This window comes from Heptranchias perlo, chromosome 13 (assembly GCF_035084215.1).
Source record: "Heptranchias perlo isolate sHepPer1 chromosome 13, sHepPer1.hap1, whole genome shotgun sequence".
Taxonomy (NCBI): domain Eukaryota; kingdom Metazoa; phylum Chordata; class Chondrichthyes; order Hexanchiformes; family Hexanchidae; genus Heptranchias; species Heptranchias perlo.
The window spans coordinates 1,303,457-1,325,335 of record NC_090337.1 but is presented as its reverse complement, the minus strand read 5'-3'; the positions used below and the strand labels follow the sequence as shown (position 1 = coordinate 1,325,335).

Sequence of the window (21,879 nt, the reverse complement as noted above, 5' to 3'; positions counted from 1 at the left end):
TACACTCAGTGTACCCTTTAGTGGTTGTTCACTCTGTGTACTCTCTGTGTACTCTGCAGTGAGTATACTCTCTGTGTATCTTGCAGTGAGTGAACTGTCTGTGTACCCTGTAGTGGGTGTACACTCTGTGTACCCAGTAGTGAGTGTACTCTCTGTGTACCCTCTATTGAGTGTACTCTCTGTGTATCCTGCAGTGAGTGAACTGCCTGTGTTCCCTGTAGTGAGTGTGCACATTTGTACCCTGTAGTGAGTGTACTCTCTGTGTATCCTGGTTAGACCGCACCTGGAGTACTGTGAGCAGTTCTGGGCACCGCACCTTCGGAAGGACATATTGGCCTTGGAGGGAGTGCAGCGTAGGTTTACTAGAATGATACCCGGACTTCAAGGGTTAAGTTACGAGGAGAGATTACACAAATTGGGGTTGTATTCTCTGGAGTTTCGAAGGTTAAGGGGTGATCTGATCGAAGTTTATAAGATATTAAGGGGAACGGATAGGGTGGATAGAGAGAAACTATTTCCGCTGGTTGGGGATTCTAGGAGTAGGGGGCACAGTCTAAAAATTAGAGCCAGACCTTTCAGGAGTGAGATTAGAAAACATTTCTACACACAAAGGGTGGTAGAAGTTTGGAACTCTCTTCAGCAAATGACAATTGATACTAGCTCAATTGCTAAATTTAAATCTGAGATAGATAGCTTTTTGGCAATCAAAGGTATTAAGGGATATGGGCCAAAGGCAGGTATATGGAGTTAGATCACAGATCAGCCATGATCTTATCAAATGGCAGAGCAGGCATGAGGGGCTGAATGGCCTAGTCCTGTTCCTATGTTCCTACCCTGTAGTGAGTGTACACTCTGTGTACCCTGTAGTGAGTGTACTCTCTGTGTACCCTGTAGTGAGTGTGCACTCTGTGTACTCTGTAGTGAGTGTGCACTCTGTGTACCCTGTAGTGAGTGTGCACTCTGTGTACCCTGTAGTGAGTGTGCACTCTGTATATCCTGTGGTGAGTATGTACTCTGTGTATACTGTCGTGAGTGTTACTCTCTGTGTGCCCTTTAGTGGGTGTTCACTTTGTGTACTCTGTAGTGAGTGTACTCTCTGTGTACCCTGTAGTGCGTGTACTCTCTGTGTACTCTTTGGTAAGTGTACTCTCTGTGTATCCTGTAGTGAGTGTACTGTCTGTGTACCCTGTGGTGAGTGTACTCTCTGTGTATCCTGTAGTGCTGTACTCTCTGTGCACCCTGTAGTGAGTGTACTCTCTGTGTACCCTGTGGTGAGTGTGCACTCTGTGTACCCTGTCGTGAGTGTGCACTCTGTGTACCCTGTCGTGAGTGTGCACTCTGTGTACCCTGTAGTGAGTGTGCACTCTGTATATCCTGTGGTGAGTATGTACTCTGTGTATACTGTAGTGAGTGTTACTCTCTGTGTGCCCTTTAGTGGGTGTTCACTCTGTGTACTCTGTAGTGAGTGTACTCTCTGTGTACTCTTTGGTAAGTGTACTCTCTGTGTATCCTGTAGTGAGTGTACTGTCTGTGTACCCTATAGTGAGTGTGCACATTTGTACCCTGTAGTGAATGTACTCACTGTGTACCCTGTGGTGAGTATACACTCTGTGTACCTTGTAGTGAGTTTACTCTCTGTGTACCCTGTAGTGAGCGTACTCTCTGTGTACCTTTTAGTGAGTGTACTCTCTGTGTACCCTGTAGTGAGTGCATTGTCTATGTACCCTTTAGTGAGCGTACTCTCTGTGTATCCTGTAGTGAGTGTACTCTCTGTGCACCTTGTAGTGAGTTTACTCTCTGTGTACCCTGTAGTGAGCATACTCTTTGTGTACCCTGTAGTGAGTGTACTCTCTGTGTACCTTGTAGTGAGTGTACTCTGTGTACCCTGTAGTGAGCATACTCTTTGTGTACCCTGTAGTGAGTGTACTCTCTGTGTACCTTGTAGTGAGTGTACTCTCTGTGTACTCTGTAGTGAGTATGCTCTCTGTGTACCCTGTAGTGAATGTACTCTCTGTGTAGCCTGTAGTGAATGTACTCTCTGTGTACCCTGCAGTGAGTGTTCTCTCTGTGTACCTGCAGTGAGTGTTCTCTCTGTGTACCCTGTGGTGAGTGTTCTCTCTGTGTACCCTGCAGTGAGTGTACTCTCTGTGTACCCTGTGGTGAGTGTTCTCTCTGTGTACCCTGTGGTGAGTGTTCTCTCTGTGTACCCTGTGGTGAGTGTTCTCTCTGTGTACCCTGTAGTGAGTGTACTCTCTGTGTACTCTGTAGTGAGCGCATTCCCTCTGTACCCTGTAGTGAGCGTATTCTCTGTGTACCCTGTAGTGAGTCTACTCTCTGTGTAACCTGTAGTGAGTGTACGCTCTGTGTACCCTGTAGTGAGCGTATTCCCTCTGTACCCTGTAGTGAGTCTACTCTCTGTGTAACCTGTAGTGAGTGTACTCTCTGTGTACCCTGCAGTGAGTGTACACTCTGTGTACCCTGTAGTGAGTGTACTCTCTGTGTACCCTGTAGTGAGTGTACTCTCTGTGTACCCTGTAGTGAGTGTACTCTCTGTGTACTCTGTAGTGAGTGTACTCTCTGTGTACCCTGTAGTGAGTGTACTCTCTGTGTACTCTGTAGTGAGTGTACTCTCTGTGTACTCTGTAGTGAGTGTACTCTCTGTGTACTCTGTAGTGAGTGTACACTCTTACCCATGTGCTATATTGCACTGATGTGGTGATGCCGATGATGGACTGGGGTGGACAAATGTAAGGAGTCTTACAACACCAGGTTATAGTCCAACAGTTTTATTTGAAAATCACAAGCTTTCGGAGCTTTCCTCCTTCGTCAGGTGTGTGAAGGGTTCCATAAAGGCACCACATATATAGTCACAGAACAATGCCTGGTGATTACAGATAATCTTTCCAACTGCCCGTTATCACACCTCTGCAGAGAGATCGTCACAGCAATCAACGGAGTGGATGGTGTTCAGACAGGGGAACATTACATCCCAGACTACTGAATACACAAGCGGTCAGATTACAAAGACAGAGAGAGAGAGAGAGAGAATGACCAGTTGTATTAAAAACAGATAACTTTTTTTCCTCTGGTGGGGTTACGTGTAGCGTGACATGAACCCAAGATCCCAGTTGAGGCCGTCCTCATGGGTGCGTAACTTGGCTATCAATTTCTGCTCGACGATTTTGTGTTGCCGTGTGTCTCGAAGGCCGCCTTGGAGTACGCTTACCCGAAGATCGGTGGCTGAATGTCCTTGACTGCTGAAGTCTTCCCCAACTGGGAGGGAACCCTCCTGTTTGGCGATTGTTGTGCGGTGTCCGTTCATCCGTTGTCGCAGTATCTGCATGGTCTCGCCGATGTACCATGCTCTGGGGCATCCTTTCCTGCAACGTATGAGGTAGACAACGTTGGCCGAGTCACAGGAGTATGAACCATGTACCTGGTGGGTGGTGTCCTCTCGTGTGATGGTGGTATCTGTATCGATGATCTGGCATGTCTTGCAGAGGTTGCCGTGGCAGGGTTGTGTGGTGTCGTGGACGCTGTTCTCCTGAAAGCTGGGTAATTTGCTGCGAACGATGGTCTGTTTGAGGTTGGGTGGCTGTTTGAAGGCGAGTAGTGGAGGTGTGGGGATGGTCTTAGCGAGGTGTTCGTCGTCATCGATGACACGTTGAAGGCTGCGGAGAACATGGCGTAGTTTCTCCGCTCCGGGGAAGTACTGGACAACGAAGGGTACTCTGTTGGTTGTGTCCCATGTTTGTCTTCTGAGGAGGTCTATGCGATTTTTCGTTGTGGCCCGTCGGAACTGTCGATGGACGAGTCGAGCGTCATCTCCCGTTCTTACGAGGGCGTCTTTCAGCATCTGTAGGTGTCCATCGCGTTCCTCCTCGTCTGAGCAGATCCTGTGTATTCGCAGGGCCTGTCCATAGGGGATGGCCTCTTTGACGTGGTTGGGGTGGAAGCTGGAAAAGTGGAGCATCGTGAGGTTGTCCGTGGGCTTGCGGTAGAGTGATGTGCTGAGGTGCCAGTCTTTGATGGAGATTCGTGTGTCCAAGAAAGAAACTGATTCTGAGGAGTAGTCCATGGTGAGTTTGATGGTGGGATGGAACTTGTTGATGTTATCGTGTAGTCTCTTCAGTGATTCTTCGCCGTGGGTCCATAGGAAGAAAATGTCATCGATGTATCTGGTGTATAGTGTTGGTTGGAGGTCCTGTGCAGTGAAGAAGTCGTGCTCAAACTTGTGCATGAAAATGTTGGCGTATTGGGGTGCGAATTTGGTCCCCATGGCTGTTCCGTGTGTTTGGGTAAAGAACTGGTTGTCGAAGGTGAAGACATTGTGATCCAGGATGAAGCGGATGAGTTGTAGGATGGCGTCTGGAGATTGGCTGTTGTTGGTGTTGAGTATTGATGCTGTCGCAGCGATGCCGTCATCGTGGAGGATACTGGTGTAGAGTGCCGAGACGTCCAACGTGTTGAGAAGTGTTCCTGGTTCAACAGGTCCGTGGGTACTGAGTTTTTGTAGAAAGTCTGTAGTGTCGCGACAGAAGCTGGGGGTTCCCTGTACGATGGGTTTCAGGATGCCCTCGATGTATCCACTCCGTTGATTGCTGTGATTACCTATCTGCAGAGGTGTGATAACGGAAAGATTATCTGTAATCATCAGGCATTGTTCTGTGACTATATATGTGGTGCCTTTATGGAACCCTTCACACACCTGATGAAGGAGGAAAGCTCCGAAAGCTTGTGATTTTCAAATAAAACTGTTGGACTATAACCTGGTGTTGTAAGACTCCTTACTATATTGCACTGACACAGATGGTACTGATTACAGCTCTGCCATCTGCAGGTGCTGAGCTAATCTCTGGATCCTTGTCTGCTGGGACTGATCCCAGAGGTGGGCAGTTGTTTATCAGAGTTCGCTGTTTGACTGGAAGGTCCCTCCCAGGTCAGGTGATAATTCACCATTCGCCCATTTTCAGTTTTTTGTATTAAGCTTTTTTAGTGCACATTACACAGGCCCTTAATGATAATCTTTACCATTGCGATCATCGAGGTTTATCTTTACCTTGATTGGGTACAAAATTACCAGTCAGTTTTCATTGATTCATTATGATGTGATGGATTTACTCACTGAGAACTATGGACATGCTTTGTTTGCCACTGAGATATGTGCAATGAAGTTACAATATAAATACCTCAAACTCTAATTTTATTAGCGGCTTGGTGACACTGTGTGCTCCAGGCCTGCTGCAGCAGCTAACGGGCAGTATCGAGCAATGACCATAGATTGAGGGGTACGGGCTGCTTCGCTGCTTCACTCAGTTCCCTGTGTCATCGTCGCTTCCTGGCACGAGGCATTGATTTGAAGTCAGAGGAGACCTCAAGAGGAGCCAATAGAGAGTCATTGCTTTGTCTCCATCATGTGAGTGTTTGAAGAGGCTTTTGTCTGTCCTGTCCTCCCAGTCAAAGCAGTGGGTGGCCCAGGGAGATCTGGGGAAATGAAACAGTGCTCGGATTTTCTCGCAGGTGGTTAATAAAGTGGCCAACAGCATTTTGAGTTTTATAAATTTAATGGAGGTGTTCAAAATTATGAGGGGGGAGAGGAGGAGAATTTTTTTACGCAGCGAGTTGTTATGATCTGGAATGCGCTGCCTGAAAGGGCGGTGGAAGCAGATTCAAGAATAACTTTCAAAAGGGGAATTGGATAAATACTTGAAAAGGAGAAATTTACAGGCCTATGGGGAAAGAGCAGGGAAATGGGACTAATTGGATAGCTCTTTCAAAGAACTGGCACAGGCACGATGGGCCGAAAGGTCTCCGCCAGTGCTGTATGATTCCATGATTCTATGATGAATAGAGGCATAGAGAACAAGAGTAAAGAAGTAATGATACATTTGCACACAACATTGGTTAAAGTACTGACCCCTCATTAACGGAAGGACATTCAGTCCATAGCGAGCGTACAGTGTAGATTCACAAGGATGATGCCAGGGACGGAAACTGGTTATGAGCAGAGACTTGAGATACTGGGACTGTTTCCACTGGAACAGAAATGCCTAAGAGGAGATTTAATGGAGGTTTTTAAAATTATGAAGCGTTTTGATCGAATGAATAGGGAAAGACTATTTCCTCTGGTTGGGGGGTCAGTGATGGGGGAGCATCAATTTAAAATTCTCACTAACAGAGTGAGGAGAAAGGTGAGGAGAAATGTCTTCACACAGAGAGTTGGAGGAGCTTGGAATGTTTGCGACAGAGCGTGATTGAGTCAGAGACCATCACATCTGTAAGGGAAAAGTGGAAAAATATTTGAAGCAGAAGAAGATACAGGACTATGGGGAGAGAGTGGGACAGTGGGATTAGTTTGGGATTGATTAAGAAAGGGAAGTTAGATTATGAAAAGAAATTAGCAAAAAATATAAAAACAGATAGCAAGAGTTTCTATAGTTATATAAAAAGAAAAAGGGTGGCTAAGGCAAACATAGGTCCCTTAGAGGATGAGACCTGGAAATTAATGGTGGGAAACATGGAGATGGCAAAAATGCTGAACAAATATTTTGTTTCAGTCTTTATAGTAGAGGACACTAAGAATATCCCAACACTGGACAAACAGGGGACTCTCGGGGGGGAGGAGCTAAATACGATTAAAATCACTCAGGAGATGGTACTCAGTAAAATAATGGGACTCAAGGCGGATAAATCCCCTGGACCTGATGGCTTCCATCCTAGGGTCTTGAGGGAAGTGGCAGTAGGGATTGTGGATGCTTTGGTGATAGTTTTCCAAAATTCCCTGGACTCAGGAGAGGTCCCGGCAGATTGGAAAACTGCTAATGTAACACCGTTATTTAAAAAGGGTAGTAGGCAGAAGGCTGGAAATTATAGGCCAGTTAGCTTAACATCTGTGGTGGGTAAAATTTTGGAGTCTATTATTAAGGAGACAGTAACGGAACATTTAGATAAGCATAATTTAATAGGACAAAGTCAGCATGGCTTTATGAAGGGGAAGTCATGTCTGACAAATTTGCTTGAGTTCTTCGAGGATATAACGTATAGGGTGGATAAAGGGGAACCAGTGGACGTAGTGTATTTAGACTTCCAGAAGGCATTCGACAAGGTGCCACATAAAAGATTATTACTTAAGATAAAAAATCACGGGATTGGGGGTAATATTCTGGCATGGGTGGAGGATTGGTTATCGAACAGGAAGCAGAGAGTTGGGATAAATGGTTCATTTTCGGACTGGCAACCAGTAACCAGTGGTGTTCCACAGGGGTCGGTGCTGGGTCCCCAACTCTTTACAATCTATATTAACGATTTGGAGGAGGGGACCGAGTGCAACATATCAAAATTTGCAGATGATACAAAGATGGGAGGGAAAGTAGAGAGTGAGGAGGACATAAAAAACCTGCAAGGGGATATAGACAGGCTGGGTGAGTGGGCGGAGATTTGGCAGATGCAATATAATATTGGAAAATGTGAGGTTATGCACTTTGGCAGGAAAAATCAGAGAGCAAGTTATTTTCTTAATGGCGAGAGACTGGAAAGTACTGCAGTACAAAGGGATCTGGGGGTCCTAGTGCAAGAAAATCAAAAAGTTGGTATGCAGGTGCAGCAGGTGATCAAGAAAGCCAACGGAATGTTGGCTTTTATTGCTAGGGGGATAGAATATAAAAACAAGGAGGTATTGCTGCAGTTATATAAGGTATTGGTGAGACCGCACCTGGAATACTGCATACAGTTTTGGTGTCCACACTTAAGAAAAGACATACTTGCTCTCGAGGCAGTACAAAGAAGGTTCACTCGGTTAATCCCGGGGATGAGGGGGCGGACATATGAGGAGAGGTTGAGTAGATTGGGACTCTACTCATTGGAGTTCAGAAGAATGAGAGGCGATCTTATTGAAACATATAAGATTGTGAAGGGTCTTGATCGGGTGGATGCAGTAAGGATGTTCCCAAAGATGGGTGAAACTAGAACTAGGGGGCATAATCTTAGAATAAGGGGCTGCTCTTTCAAAACTGAGATGAGGAGAAACTTCTTCACTCAGAGGGTGGTAGGTCTGTGGAATTTGCTGCCCCAGGAAGCTGTGGAAGCTACATCATTAGATAAATTTAAAACAGAAATAGACAGTTTCCTAGAAGTAAAGGGAATTAGGGGTTATGGGGAGCGGGCAGGAAATTGGACATGAAGCTGAGTTCGGATCGGTCAATGCCCTGTGGGTGGCGGAGAGGGCCCAGGGGCTATGTGGCCGGGTCCTGCTCCGACTTCTTGTGTTCTTTAGATTTGTGGTTGGGATCAGATCAGCCATGATCTTATTGAATGGCGGAGCAGGCTCGAGGGGCCGATTGGCCTACTCCTGCTCCAATTTCTTATGTTCTTATGAAACAGGGCAATGGGGAGAGAGTGGGGCAGTGGGATTCGTTTGGGATTGATACAGGATTATGGGGAGAGAGTGGGGCAGTGGGATTCGTTTGGGATTGATACAGGACAATGGGGAAGAGTGGGGCAGTGGGATTAGTTAGGGATTGATACAGGGTTATGGGGAGAGAGTGGGACAGTGGGATTAGTTTGGGATTGATACAGGGTTATGGGGAGAGAGCGGGACAGTGGGATTAGTTTGGGATTTTATACAGGGTTATGGGGAGAGAGTGGAACAGTGCGATTCGTTTGGGATTGATACAGGGCTATGGGAAGAGAGTGGGGCAGTGGGATTAGTTTGGGATTGATACAGGACTATGGGGAGAGATCAGGACAGTGGGATTAGTTTGGGATTGATACAGGGTTATGGGGAGAGAGCGGGGCAGTGGGATTAGTTTGGGATTGATACAGGGCTATGGGGAGAGAGTGGGACAGTGGGATTAGTTTGGGATTGATACAGGGCTATGGGGAGAGAGTGGGACAGTGGGATTAGTTTGGGATTGATACAGGGTTATGGGGAGAGAGTGGGGCAGTGGGATTAGTTTGGGATTGATACAGGGTTATGGGGAGAGAGTGGGATGGTGGGATTAGTTTGGGATTGATACAGGACTATGGGGAGAGAGTGGGGCAGTGGGATTAGTTTGGGATTGGTACAGGGCTATGGGGAGAGAGTGGGGCAGTGGGATTAGTTTGGGATTGATACAGGGTTATGGGGAGAAAGTGGGACAGTGGGATTAGTTTGGGATTGATACAGGGCTATGGGGAGAGAGTGGGACAGTGGGATTAGTTTGGGATTGATACAGGGCTATGGGGAGAGAGTGGGGCAGTGGGATTAGTTTGTGATTGGTACAGGGCTATGGGGAGAGAGCGGGGCAGTGGGATTAGTTTGGGATTGATACAGGGCTATGGGGAGAGAGTGGGACAGTGGGATTAGTTTGGGATTGAAACAGGGCTATGGGGAGAGAGTGGGTCAGTGGGATTCGTTTGGGATTGATACAGGATTATGGGGAGAGAGTGGGGCAGTGGGATTAGTTTGGGATTGACACAGGACAATGGGGAGAGAGTGGGGCAGTGGGATTAGTTTGGGATTGATACAGGGTTATGGGGAGAGAGTGGGACAGTGGGATTAGTTTGGGATTGATACAGGGTTATGGGGAGAGAGCGGGACAGTGGGATTAGTTTGGGATTTTATACAGGGCTATGGGGAGAGAGTGGGACAGTGGGATTCGTTTGGGATTGATACAGGGCTATGGGGAGAGAGCGGGACAGTGGGATTAGTTTGGGATTGATACAGGGTTATGGGGAGAGAGCGGGGCAGGGGGATTGGTTTGGGATTTTATACAGGGTTATGGGGAGAGAGTGGGGCAGTGGGATTAGTTTGGGATTGATACAGGACTATGGGGAGAGAGCGGGACAGTGGGATTAGTTTGGGATTTTATACAGGGTTATGGGGAGAGAGCGGGGCAGTGGGATTAGTTTGGGATTGATACAGGACTATGGGGAGAGAGCGGGACAGTAGGATTAGATTGGGATTGATACAGGGCTATGGGAAGAGAGTGGGGCAGTGGGATTAGTTTGGGATTGATACAGGGCTATGGGGAGAGAGTGGGGCAGTGGGATTAGTTTGGGATTGATACAGGGTTATGGGGAGAAAGTGGGACAGTGGGATTAGTTTGTGATTGATACAGGGCTATGGGTAGAGAGTGGGACAGTGGGATTAGTTTGGGATTGATACAGGGCTATGGGGAGAGAGTGGGACAGTGGGATTAGTTTGGGATTGATACAGGGCTATGGGGAGAGAGCGGGGCAGTGGGATTAGTTTGGGATTGATACAGGACTATGGGGAGAGAGTGGGGCAGTGGGATTAGTTTGGGATTGATACAGGACTATGGGGAGAGATCGGGACAGTGGGATTGGTTTGGGATTTTATACAGGGTTATGGGGAGGGAGCGGGACAGTGGGATTAGTTTGGGATTGATACAGGGCTATGGGGAGAGAGCGGGACAGTGGGATTAGTTTGGGATTGATACAGGGTTATGGGGAGAGAGTGGGGCAGTGGGATTAGTTTGGGATTGATACAGGGTTATGGGGAGAGAGTGGGATGGTGGGATTAGTTTGGGATTGATACAGGGCTATGGGGAGAGAGTGGGGCAGTGGGATTAGTTTGGGATTGATACAGGGCTATGGGGAGAGAGTGGGACAGTGGGATTAGTTTGGGATTGATACAGGGCTGTGGGGAGAGAGTGGGGCAGTGGGATTAGTTTGGGATTGATACAGGGCTATGGGGAGAGAGTGGGGCAGTGGGATTAGTTTGGGATTGATACAGGGCAATGGGGAGAGAGTGGGACAGTGGGATTCATTTGGGATTGATACAGGGCTATGGGGAGAGAGTGGGACAGTGGGATTAGTTTGTGATTGATACAGGGCTATGGGGAGAGAGCGGGGCAGTGGGATTAGTTTGGGATTGATACAGGGCTATGGGGAGAGAGTGGGACAGTGGGATTAGTTTGGGATTGATACAGGGCTATGGGGAGAGAGTGGGACAGTGGGATTCGTTTGGGATTGATACAGGGCTATGGGGAGAGAGTGGGACAGTGGGATTAGTTTGGGATTGATACAGGGCTATGGGGAGAGAGTGGGACAGTGGGATTAGTTTGAGATTGATACAGGGCTATGGGGAGAGAGCGGGGCAGTGAGATTAGTTTGGGGATTGATACAGGGCTATGGGGAGAGAGTGGGTCAGTGGGATTAGTTTGGGATTGATACAGGGCTATGGGGAGAGAGTGGGTCAGTGGGATTAGTTTGGGATTGATACAGGGCTACGGGGAGAGAGTGGGATATTTACGCACTCACCGTTATTCTGTACCATTGATTATTCTGTTATACTTTATTGACATCTCAATTATCTTCTTGAGCGACTCGCTGCTTGCCATTCCACACAGTCTGATCCAGATTATTATTATTTGTTAACTTGCCTGTACATATAGTATTGCGAAGATCAGGAACATAACTACACACTGTGGTCTGATTCAAATCCATGTTTATCATCACAATGTCAACGTTGGAAAATTAGAATTTAATGCGTCGATAGGAGGTGATCCAAGAGTGTGATTACTTTGTTATGTGTTAATATGGAAGTGATTAACTCAACACCAATAAAGTGATGCAACATAATTCATTTCCCTTATGCTTATTACTATGGGAATGATTACAATACCGAGTGATGTTTCCCAATGAGAAAGCTTTCGTTGGTGAATTATGGGCTGCGAAGTGGAACTTTGTGATGCTGCATTCAGAAGTGGGAACTGTCATTCCATTTATGGTAATGGAGGTAATATTAACTTTTACCGCTGGTGACCGGGTGATGGCCAATCGACTGCCACTTTTACACCTCATCCATTTTCTTTTTCATTGGCCGGGGTGTGAGACGGGGCACGAATTGGGACCTCCCTATTTTCACCCGGCGATAAAAGTTATTAAAACCCCATTGGGTCTGGGGATTCTCATGTGGGCTAAGTGTGCATAGTGAGGCATCGGAAGCAGAAAGGATATCACGGCTGCAACCATCTTAAATAAACATATAAACCAGGCTGCTCCCAGCTCTCCAGCTTCATCCCCTTTCAGTCCAAGTGGCAGTGAAGTGAAGAATGGCTTAAATTCAGCAAATTCACCATCGCCATTGATTTTAACAGGGGCGGAGTTCTGACAATTACCATCCAGCTGTGTTTGGTGTGGGGTAACAGTGGAGACTCAGGAAATTATCGAGGAGTGTCAGTAATGATGTTCGTCACTCATGTCATAATTTCCTGGAACATCTGCGCCAAAGCAATGGCCAACACCATTGAAAGGCCATTAATGCGGGCAAGTTTTTAGCAAATTCTGGGCCATTATAAACCGTTACCAGTGGGTCAGATCCTGAATCACTGATTGTATGGAATTGCCTCACAGATCCCTGGATCCAGCACAAAATGATGATGTGTCATCCGGGCATTTGTTAGGAAGAGGCACACTCACCGTGCGGCTGAATCCAAACTCTGCACAAACACATCACTTCAAAATCTTCTTCTGAAGTAAATTTTAAAATGTTGAACTTTCGCAGTCAATCAATCGGAATTTTCTGGAATGTTTTGCCGGGCATTTCGATTCTGGCAGTTCATTAAGTTGTTTTGTTGCACCTCAATAAATGGGGCCATCACCGGCATCTCCACCTCAATAAATGAATCATAAAATCATAGAATCATGGAAACAGGCCCTTCGGCCCAACATGTCCATGTCGCCCAGTTTATACCACTAAGCCAGTCCCAATTGCCTGCACTTGGCCCATATCCCTCCATACCCATCTTACCCATGTAACTGTCCAAATGCTTTTTAAAAGACAAAATTGTACCCGCCTCTACTACTGCCTCTGGCAGCTCGTTCCAGACACTCACCATCCTTTGAGTGAAAAAATTGCCCCTCTGGACCCTTTTGAATCTCTCCCCTCTCACCTTAAATCTATGCCCCCTCGTTATAGACTCCCCTACCTTTGGGAAAAGATTTTGACTATCTACCTTATCTATGTCCCTCATTATTTTATAGACTTCTATAAGATCACCCCTTAACCTCCTACTCTCCAGGGAAAAAAGTCTCAGTCTATCCAACCTCTCCCTATAAGTCGAACCATCAAGTCCCGGTAGCATCCTAGTAAATCTTTTCTGCACTCTTTCTAGTTTAATAATATCCTTTCTATAATAGGGTGACCAGAACTGTACACAGTATTCCAAGTGTGGCCTTACTAATGTCTTGTACAACTTCAACAAGACATCCCAACTCCTGTATTCAATGTTCTGACCAATGAAACCAAGCATGCTGAATGCCTTCTTCATCACCCTATCCACCTGTGACTCCACTTTCAAGGAGCTATGAACCTGTACTCCTAGATCTCTTTGTTCTATAACTCTCCCCAACGCCCTACCATTAACGGAGTAGGTCCTGGCCCGATTCGATCTACCAAAATGCATCACCTCACATTTATCTAAATTAAACTCCATCTGCCATTCATCGGCCCACTGGCCCAATTTATCAAGATCCCGTTGCAATCCTAGATAACCTTCTTCACTGTCCACAATGCCACCAATCTTGGTGTCATCTGCAAACTTACTAACCATGCCTCCTAAATTCTCATCCAAACCATTAATATAAATAACAAATAACAGCGGACCCAGCACCGATCCCTGAGGCACACCGCTGGTCACAGGCCTCCAGTTTGAAAAACAACCCTCTACAACCACCCTCTGTCTTCTGTCGTCAATCCAATTTTGTATCCAATTGGCTACCTCACCTTGGATCCCGTGAGATTTAACCTTATGTAACAACCTACCATGCGGTACCTTGTCAAAGGCTTTGCTAAAGTCCATGTAGACCACGTCTACTGCACAGCCCTCATCTATCTTCTTGGTTACCCCTTCAAAAAACTCAATCAAATTCGTGAGACATGATTTTCCTCTCACAAAACCATGCTGACTGTTCCTAATCGGTCCCTGCCTCTCCAAATGCCCGTAGATCCTGTCTCTCAGAATACCCTCTAACAACTTACCCACTACAGATGTCAGGCTCACCGGTCTGTAGTTCCCAGGCTTTTCCCTGCTGCCCTTCTTAAACAAAGGCACAACATTTGCTACCCTCCAATCTTCAGGCACCTCACCTGTAGCGGTGGATGATTCAAATATCTCTGCTAGGGGACCCGCAATTTCCTCCCTAACCTCCCATAACGTCCTGGGATACATTTCATCAGGTCCCGGAGATTTATCTACCTTGATGCGCGTTAAGACTTCCAGCACCTCCCTCTCTGTAATATGTACACTCCTCAAGACATCACTATTTATTTCCCCAAGTTCCCTAACATCCATGCCGGGTCCATCACCGGCATCTCCACCTCAATAAATGGGTAATTCACTTCTCTCTTTGGGGTTCATTCCATGATAGGGGGGAGAGTGTACACGGTGGGGGGCGGGAGACTAAATGGGTGGGGAGAGTCTGTGATGGGGAGAGTGTACACGGTGGGGGGGTGGAGACTAAATGGGTGGGGAGAGTCTGTGATCGGGGAGAGTGTACACGGTGGGGGGGGAGATTAAATGGGTGGGGAGAGTCTGTGATGGGGAGAGTGTACACGGTGGGGGGGGGGAGATTAAATGGGTGGGGAGAGTCTGTGATGGGGAGAGTGTACACGGTGGGGGGGGGGAGATTAAATGGGTGGGGAGAGTCTGTGATGGGGAGAGTGTACACGGTGGGGGGGGGGAGATTAAATGGGTGGGGAGAGTCTGTGATCGGGGAGAGTGTACACGGTGGGGGGGGGAGATTAAATGGGTGGGGAGAGTCTGTGATCGGGGAGAGTTTACACAGGGCGGGGGAGATTAAATGACTAACACCATTACTTATTGCACTCCATAATTTCCTGAGTCTCCACTGTTCCCCCTCACCAAACACAGCTGGATGGTAATTTTCATTGCTCCGCCCCTGTTTTTATTTCAGATTTCCAGCACTGGCCGTATTTTGCTTTTGATTCAGTGTTTAATTCACGGCCTCGTCCCGTCCAGGATTGTCCCCCCTTGAAGAAGTTCTGCTCTTCTCTCCGACGGGATTTCCGTTTGTCTCTTTTACCTTGTTCACCTTCACTGCTTTCTGTTTCCCTTCTCGAGTTTAATCCGCTTTCTATTAAAACTCGCTTTCACAGCCATGTCCCTCTCCTCAACAACCGTCTCCGGCTCCGACTTATTCCTCGTGGATTCCAATTGATATTCAACCTGTCATGTTTCGGATCCGCCCGTGATTGCGGATATCTCCATGATATTCAGTGTTCCTCGAACCGCTGCTCTCGCCGCTCCTGGAGATCCACGCTCGTGCCGTGCGCTGCCCCATGTACGCGATCAGCCCCTCTCTCCAGAAGCACCGACTCACTCTATCTCAGAGCTGCCCTGCTCCGCGGTTCCATTTCATCCTTTACCTCATCCGGCCCTTGAACAAAAACCTTTCTTCTTCCTTTCAGGTGTCAGGGACCGCGAGCTTCAACAACTCTCAGATACCAACACCCCTCCTCATCCTTCCTCCCCTTCTCTTTCCTCTGACCCTAACCCTCCCTCCAATCTCACCCTTTGTCGTGCTTTCACCATCCCCTCTGACCTTCCCCTCTCTGACCACAAACGATCAGTCCTCAGCAAAGGCCTGAGTTTCGTCCCCTCGTGCTCCCACCTCAGTGAATTTCGAGCTCGACACGATGCTGAGCTCTTTTCCCGTTGTCTTTGGCCAGGAATCTTCCTCCCGCACAGTAGACCCTTTCTCCAGTCTTCAGAATTCTCCTTCCACCTCGATTCCTCCCTCTGGCCTCTGACCCTTACTTGATCTTTTCATTGCAAACTACAGGTGTGGCATCGGCCGTCTCAATTTCTCTACTCCCCTCACTCACCCTAACCCCCCTCCCTCTGAACTCACAGCTCTCTCTCTACTCCCCTCACTCACCCTAACCCCCCTCCCTCTGAACTCACAGCACTCTCTCTACTCCCCTCACTCAGTCTAACCCCCCTCCCTCTGAACTCACAGCACTCTCTCTACTCCCCTCACTCACTCACCCTAACCCCCCTCCCTCTGAACTCACAGCTCTCTCTCTACTCCCCTCACTCACTCACTCTAACCTCCCTCCCTCTGAACTCACAGCACTCTCTCTACTCCCCTCACTCAGTCTAACCTCCCTCCCTCTGAACTCGCAGCACTCTCTCTACTCCCCTCACTCACTCACTCTAACCTCCCTCCCTCTGAACTCACAGCTCTCTCTCTACTCCCCTCACTCACTCACCCTAACCCCCCTCCCTCTGAACTCGCAGCACTCTCTCTACTCCCCTCACTCAGTCTAACCTCCCTCCCTCTGAACTCGCAGCACTCTCTCTACTCCCCTCACTCAGTCTAACCTCCCTCCCTCTGAACTCGCAGCACTCTCTCTACTCCCCTCACTCACCCTAACCCCCCTCCCTCTGAACTCACAGCACTCTCTCTACTCCCCTCACTCACTCACCCTAACCCCCCTCCCTCTGAACTCGCAGCACTCTCTCTACTCCCCTCACTCAGTCTAACCTCCCTCCCTCTGAACTCGCAGCACTCTCTCTACTCCCTTCACTCACTCTAACCTCCCTCCCTCTGAACTCACAGCACTCTCTCTACTCCCCTCACTCACTCACTCTAACCCCCCTCCCTCTGAACTCACAGCACTCTCTCTACTCCCCTCACTCACTCACCCTAACCCCCCTCCCTCTGAACTCACAGCACTCTCTCTACTCCCCTCACTCACTCACTCTAACCTCCCTCCCTCTGAACTCACAGCACTCCGTTCTCTCAGGTCCAACCCTGACATTGTTATTAAACCTGCTGACGAGGGCAGTCTGTTGTTGCTTGGTGAACAGACCTCTACCTCGTGGAGGCTGAACGCCAACTCTCCGACAACTCCTCCTACCTCCCCCTGGACCATGTCCCCACTGCCGAACATCAAGCCATAGTTTCCCAGACCGTCACTGACCTCATCTACTCTGAAGATCTTCCCCCCACGGCCTCCAACCTCATCGTCTCCCAACCACACACAGCCCACTTCTACCTCCTCCCCAAGATCCACAAACAGGACTGCCCCGGGAAACCCATCGTTTCAGCCTGTTCTTCCCCCACGGAACTTATTTCCTCCTATCTCGACTCTATTTTTTCTCCCCTTGCCCAGTCTCTACCGACCTACATCTTCGACTCCTCTGACGCCCTCCGCCATTTTAACAGTTTCCAGTTCCCCGACCCTAACTGTCCCCTTTTCACCACGGACGCCCAGTCCCTCTACACCTCCATCCCCCGCCAGGACGGCCTGCGGGCCCTCCGCTTCTTCCTTCAACTGAGGCCCAACCAGTCCCCATCTCCCACCACCCTCCTCCGCCTGGCTGAACTTGTTCTTACATTGAATAAATTCTCCTTTGACTCCACTCACTTCCTCCAAATAAAAGGTGTTGCTATGGGAACCTGTATGTGTCCAGCTCTGCCTGCCTTTTTGTGGGATATGTGGAACATTCCTTGTTCCAGTCCTACTCAGGGCCCCTCCCTCACCTCTTTTTCCAGTACACTGATGACTGTATCTGTTTTCAGCTATCTCCCTGAACTGGAAAATTTCATAGGAACATAGGAACAGGAGTAGGCCATTCAGCCCCTCATGCCTGCTCCGCCATTTGATAAGATCATGGCTGATCTGTGATCTAACTCCATATACCTGCCTTTAGCCCATATCCCTTAATACCTTTCGTTGCTAAAAAGCTATCTATCCCAGATTTAAATTTAGCAATTGAGCTAGTATCAATTGCCGTTTGCGGAAGAGAGTTCCAAACTTCTACAACCCTTTGTGTGTAGAAATGTTTTCTAATCTCACTCCTGAAAGGTCTGGCTCTAATTTTTAGACTGTGCCCCCTACTCCTAGAATCCCCAACCAGCAGAAATAGTTTCTCTCTATCCACCCTATCTGTTCCCCTTAATATCTTATAAACTTCGATCAGATCACCCCTTAACCTTCGAAACTCCAGAGAATACAACCCCAATTTGTGTAATCTCTCCTCGTAACTTAACCCTTGAAGTCCGGGTATCATTCTAGTAAACCTACGCTGCACTCCCTCCAAGGCCAATATGTCCTTCCGAAGGTGCGGTGCCCAGAACTGCTCACAGTACTCCAAGTGCAGTCTAACCAGGGTTTTTCATCAACTTAGCTTCCAATTTCCACTCTTCCCTCGCCTTCACATGGTCCATCTCCGACTCTTCCCTTCCTCGACTTCTCTATCTCCATTTCTGGGGATAGGCTGTTAACCAATATCTATTATAAGCCCACTGACTCCCACAGCCACCTTGATTACACTTCCTCCCACCCCGCTTCCTGTAAAGACTCTATTCCTTTCTCCCCGTTTCTCCGTCTCCGTCTCATCTGTTCTGACGATGCCACCTTCCACACCAGTGCTTCTGATGTGTCTTCCTTTCTCCTCAACCGAGGATTCCCCTCCACTGTATTTGACAGGACCCTCGATCCTGTCTGTCCCATTTCCCGCACTTCTGCCCTCACCCTTCCCCTCCCTCCCAGAACCATGATAGGGTCCCCCTTGTCCTCACCTTCCACCCCACCAGCCTCCACATTCAACGGATCATCCTTCGCCATTTCTGCCATCTCCAGCGCAATCCTACCACCAAACACATCTTCCCCTCCCCTCCCATTTCAGCATTCCGAGGGACCGCTCCCTCCACGACACCCTGGTCCACTCTTCCATCACCCCCAACACCCGCCCTCCTCCCCACGGCACCTTCCCATGGGAGCGCAGGAGATGCAACACCTGCCCCTTCACCTCCTCCCTTCCCACCGTCCAGGGCCCCAAACACTCCTTCCAGGTGAAACAGAAATTGACTTGTACTTCTTTCAATTTACGATACTGTATTCTCTGCTCACGATGCGGTCTCCTCTACATTGGGGAGACCAAACGCAGATTGGGTGATCGCTTTGCTGAACACCTCCGCTCTATCCACAAATGTGACCCTGACCTGCCGGTCACTTGCCATTTTAATTCCCCGGCCCACTCCCACTCTGACCTCTCTGTCCTCGGCCTCTGACACTGTTCCAATGAAGCTCAACGTAAGCTCGAGGAACAGCCCCATATCTTTCGTTTCGGCACTTTACAACCTTCCGGACTCAACACTGATTGCAATAACTTCAGATCATAACCACTGCTCCCATTTCTTCGGACAGCAAGTGCTGGTTCTGCTGTTGCCATTTACAGCTTCTCTAGACCCATCTTTGTTTCTTTACCTGTCCCATTCCCACCTTCCTTGCCTCGCACCAACCCGACTTGGAAATATATCGCCGTTCCTTCATCGTCGCTGGGTCAAAATCCTGGAACTCCCTTCCTAACAGCACTGTGGGAGAACCTTCACCACACGGACTGCAGCGGTTCAAGAAGGCGGCTCACCACCACCTTCTCAAGGGCAATTAGGGATGGGCAATAAATGCCGGCCTCGCCAGCGACGCCCACATCCCATGAACGAATAATAAAAAAAATGTAATCATTCCTCCCCTCTCCCCTATCAGAGACCTTCTCTTTTGATCTCCCCCCCCAACCCCCCTTTCCCTCGCTCTGTACTTGCTTAAAAACTGTTTAATCTTTAACATCTTCCAGTTCTGAAGAAGGGTCTTCGACCTGAAGCGTTAACTCTGTTTCTTTCTCCACAGAAGCTGCCTCACTCACAGCATTTTCTACAATTATTTTAGATTTCCAGCATCTGCAGTAAGAACATAAGAAATAGGAGCAGGAGTAGGCCGCACGGCCCCTCGAGCCTGCTCCCCCATTCAACAAGATCATGGCTGATCTTCCACCTCAACATTTAGCTTTTGCTTAAATGGGTTGGTAGAGTCCATGATAGGGGAGAGTGTACATGGGCTGTGGAAGGTGATTAAATGGGTGCTGAGAGTCCATGATGGTGGCGAGTGTACACTTTCTTGCCATTTCTGCCACAACCCCATCTATTTTTGAGCGGTATCGCAAAGGAAAATTGGCAGGCTATTCAACTGTGGAGGGACACCACAGCTGAACACACCCCTATCCTCACCAAACATCCACACGTAAGTCATTGAACAGTGACGAGGAATGTGAACCCTGGCTGATTTCCTGCCCTCCCCGAGCCCCCCACCACCTGGCTCTAACCTGTACGGACTGGCGATGGATCCTGGGATTTTTTGGTCAGTATAGCACAGGTACAACCCAGGTGGGGCAATTACTCACTGCACCATTGAGAAAAATGAGAAATAATTTTATCCTTTTTAACATTCAGAATTAGAATGTAGAACTAAAGGATGTCTAAGAATAAGGTGCCTGATGCCAGGGCGAGGTGGTGCAGGCAATGTAAACACAGACAGAGGATCGACACTTCCCTCTTTGACCACACATTTGATGCTTCCTTGAAGGATCTTCTGGAGGACACGATGGTCCAGCTGCGACAAATGGTGGCTGATGCGGACAGCAAGGCTCTCGAGTTGGATACCTCCGAAGTTGAGACTCCAGCGGAACACAAGACACCACTGAAATTCCAGCATCGTCAGCTGGGAATGAGGGAGCGGAAAAATTGCAAAAACTTCTTCTGGAAGACCTATACATTGTGCTAACCCACTGCACCCCACAGTAACCCACTGTACCCCACAGTAACCCACTGTACCCACAGTAACCCACTGTACCCCACAGTAACCCACTATACCCTGCAGTAACCCACTGTACCCCACAGTGACCCACTGTACCCCACAGTAACCCACTGTACCCCAAAGGAACCCACTGTACCCCAAAGGAACCCACTGTTCCCCAAAGGAACCCACTGTACCCCCACTGACCCCTTCTCACTGTACCCCAAAGTAACCCACTGACCCCTTCCCACTGTACCCCAGTGTAACACACTGACCCCTTCTCACTGTACCCCAGTGTGAAACCCTGACCCTTTCCCACTGTACCCCAGTCAAACACTGACCCTTTCCCACTGTACCCCAAAGCTATCTGACAGTAATTCCAATTAATCTGAATTATAAACAAATCTTTAGTTCTCTGTCCGGAGTTTAGCTTGTTTTAATTTGAAGTGTCCTTCATTCTTTGTCTGGCCCTCATTCTCAATGCTCTTATGTTACTGTAAGTACGATGCAATAAAAAGCTTGTGGCACAGTCTCTATCTGGTTTTAAACCGTTACTATGTTTTTTATAACTTGGTTTAATATTGTGACCCTGAGAATCGATGGATTGTGATCCTACTGGTGATGCTGGGATCCTACTGGTGATGCTGGGATTTTATTGGTGATGCTGGGATCCTACTGGTGATGCTGGGATTTTATTGGTGATGCTGGGATCCTACTGGTGATGCTGGGATCCTACTGGTGATGCTGGGATCCCATTGGTGATTCTGGGATTTTATTGGTGATGCTGGGATCCTACTGGTGATGCTGGGATTTTATTGGTGATGCTGGGATCCTACTGGTGATGCTGGGATCCCATTGGTGATTCTGGGATTTTATTGGTGATGCTGGGATCCTATTGGTGATTTTGGGATCCTACTGGTGATTTTGGGATCCTACCAATGATGCTGGGATTCTACTGGTTGTGCTGGGAATGGGGCAGTCTTTACCCTCCTCAGCTGACCCTGCTGGGGTTCTTGGGATCAGTGGGAGGGTGACTAATTTTCATGTGGCCAGAAAATCTGGTGCCTGCCCTTCACTGGCCAACCCAGCTCACTCGAAACCCCAGTCAGGGTAAGAGGGTCGATCAAGAAATTTAAAAAAATGCATCACCTTTTTTATGGGGTGCTGACCTGGACCCCCAAATTGGGAACTCTTCCACCGCCCCCCACCCCCACCACCACAGGCCAGGAGACAGTGGGACTGGGGCCAATAATACTCCCTCAACCAACATGATC

At 48.3% G+C, this 21,879-nt stretch overlaps 1 protein-coding gene across 1 annotated transcript in view; it reads left to right on the top strand.

The window, feature by feature from the left end:
- Positions 1 to 21,125, top strand: part of LOC137330959 (somatostatin-1-like) — a 45,206-nt gene extending 24,081 nt beyond the window's left edge. The window contains exon 2 of the mRNA XM_067994539.1: positions 20,396 to 21,125. Within this exon, the coding sequence (XP_067850640.1) occupies positions 20,396 to 20,593 (198 nt within the window). The 3' untranslated portion in view covers positions 20,594 to 21,125. The remainder of the gene's footprint in view (positions 1 to 20,395) is intronic.
- Positions 21,126 to 21,879: the final 754 nt, after the last annotated feature.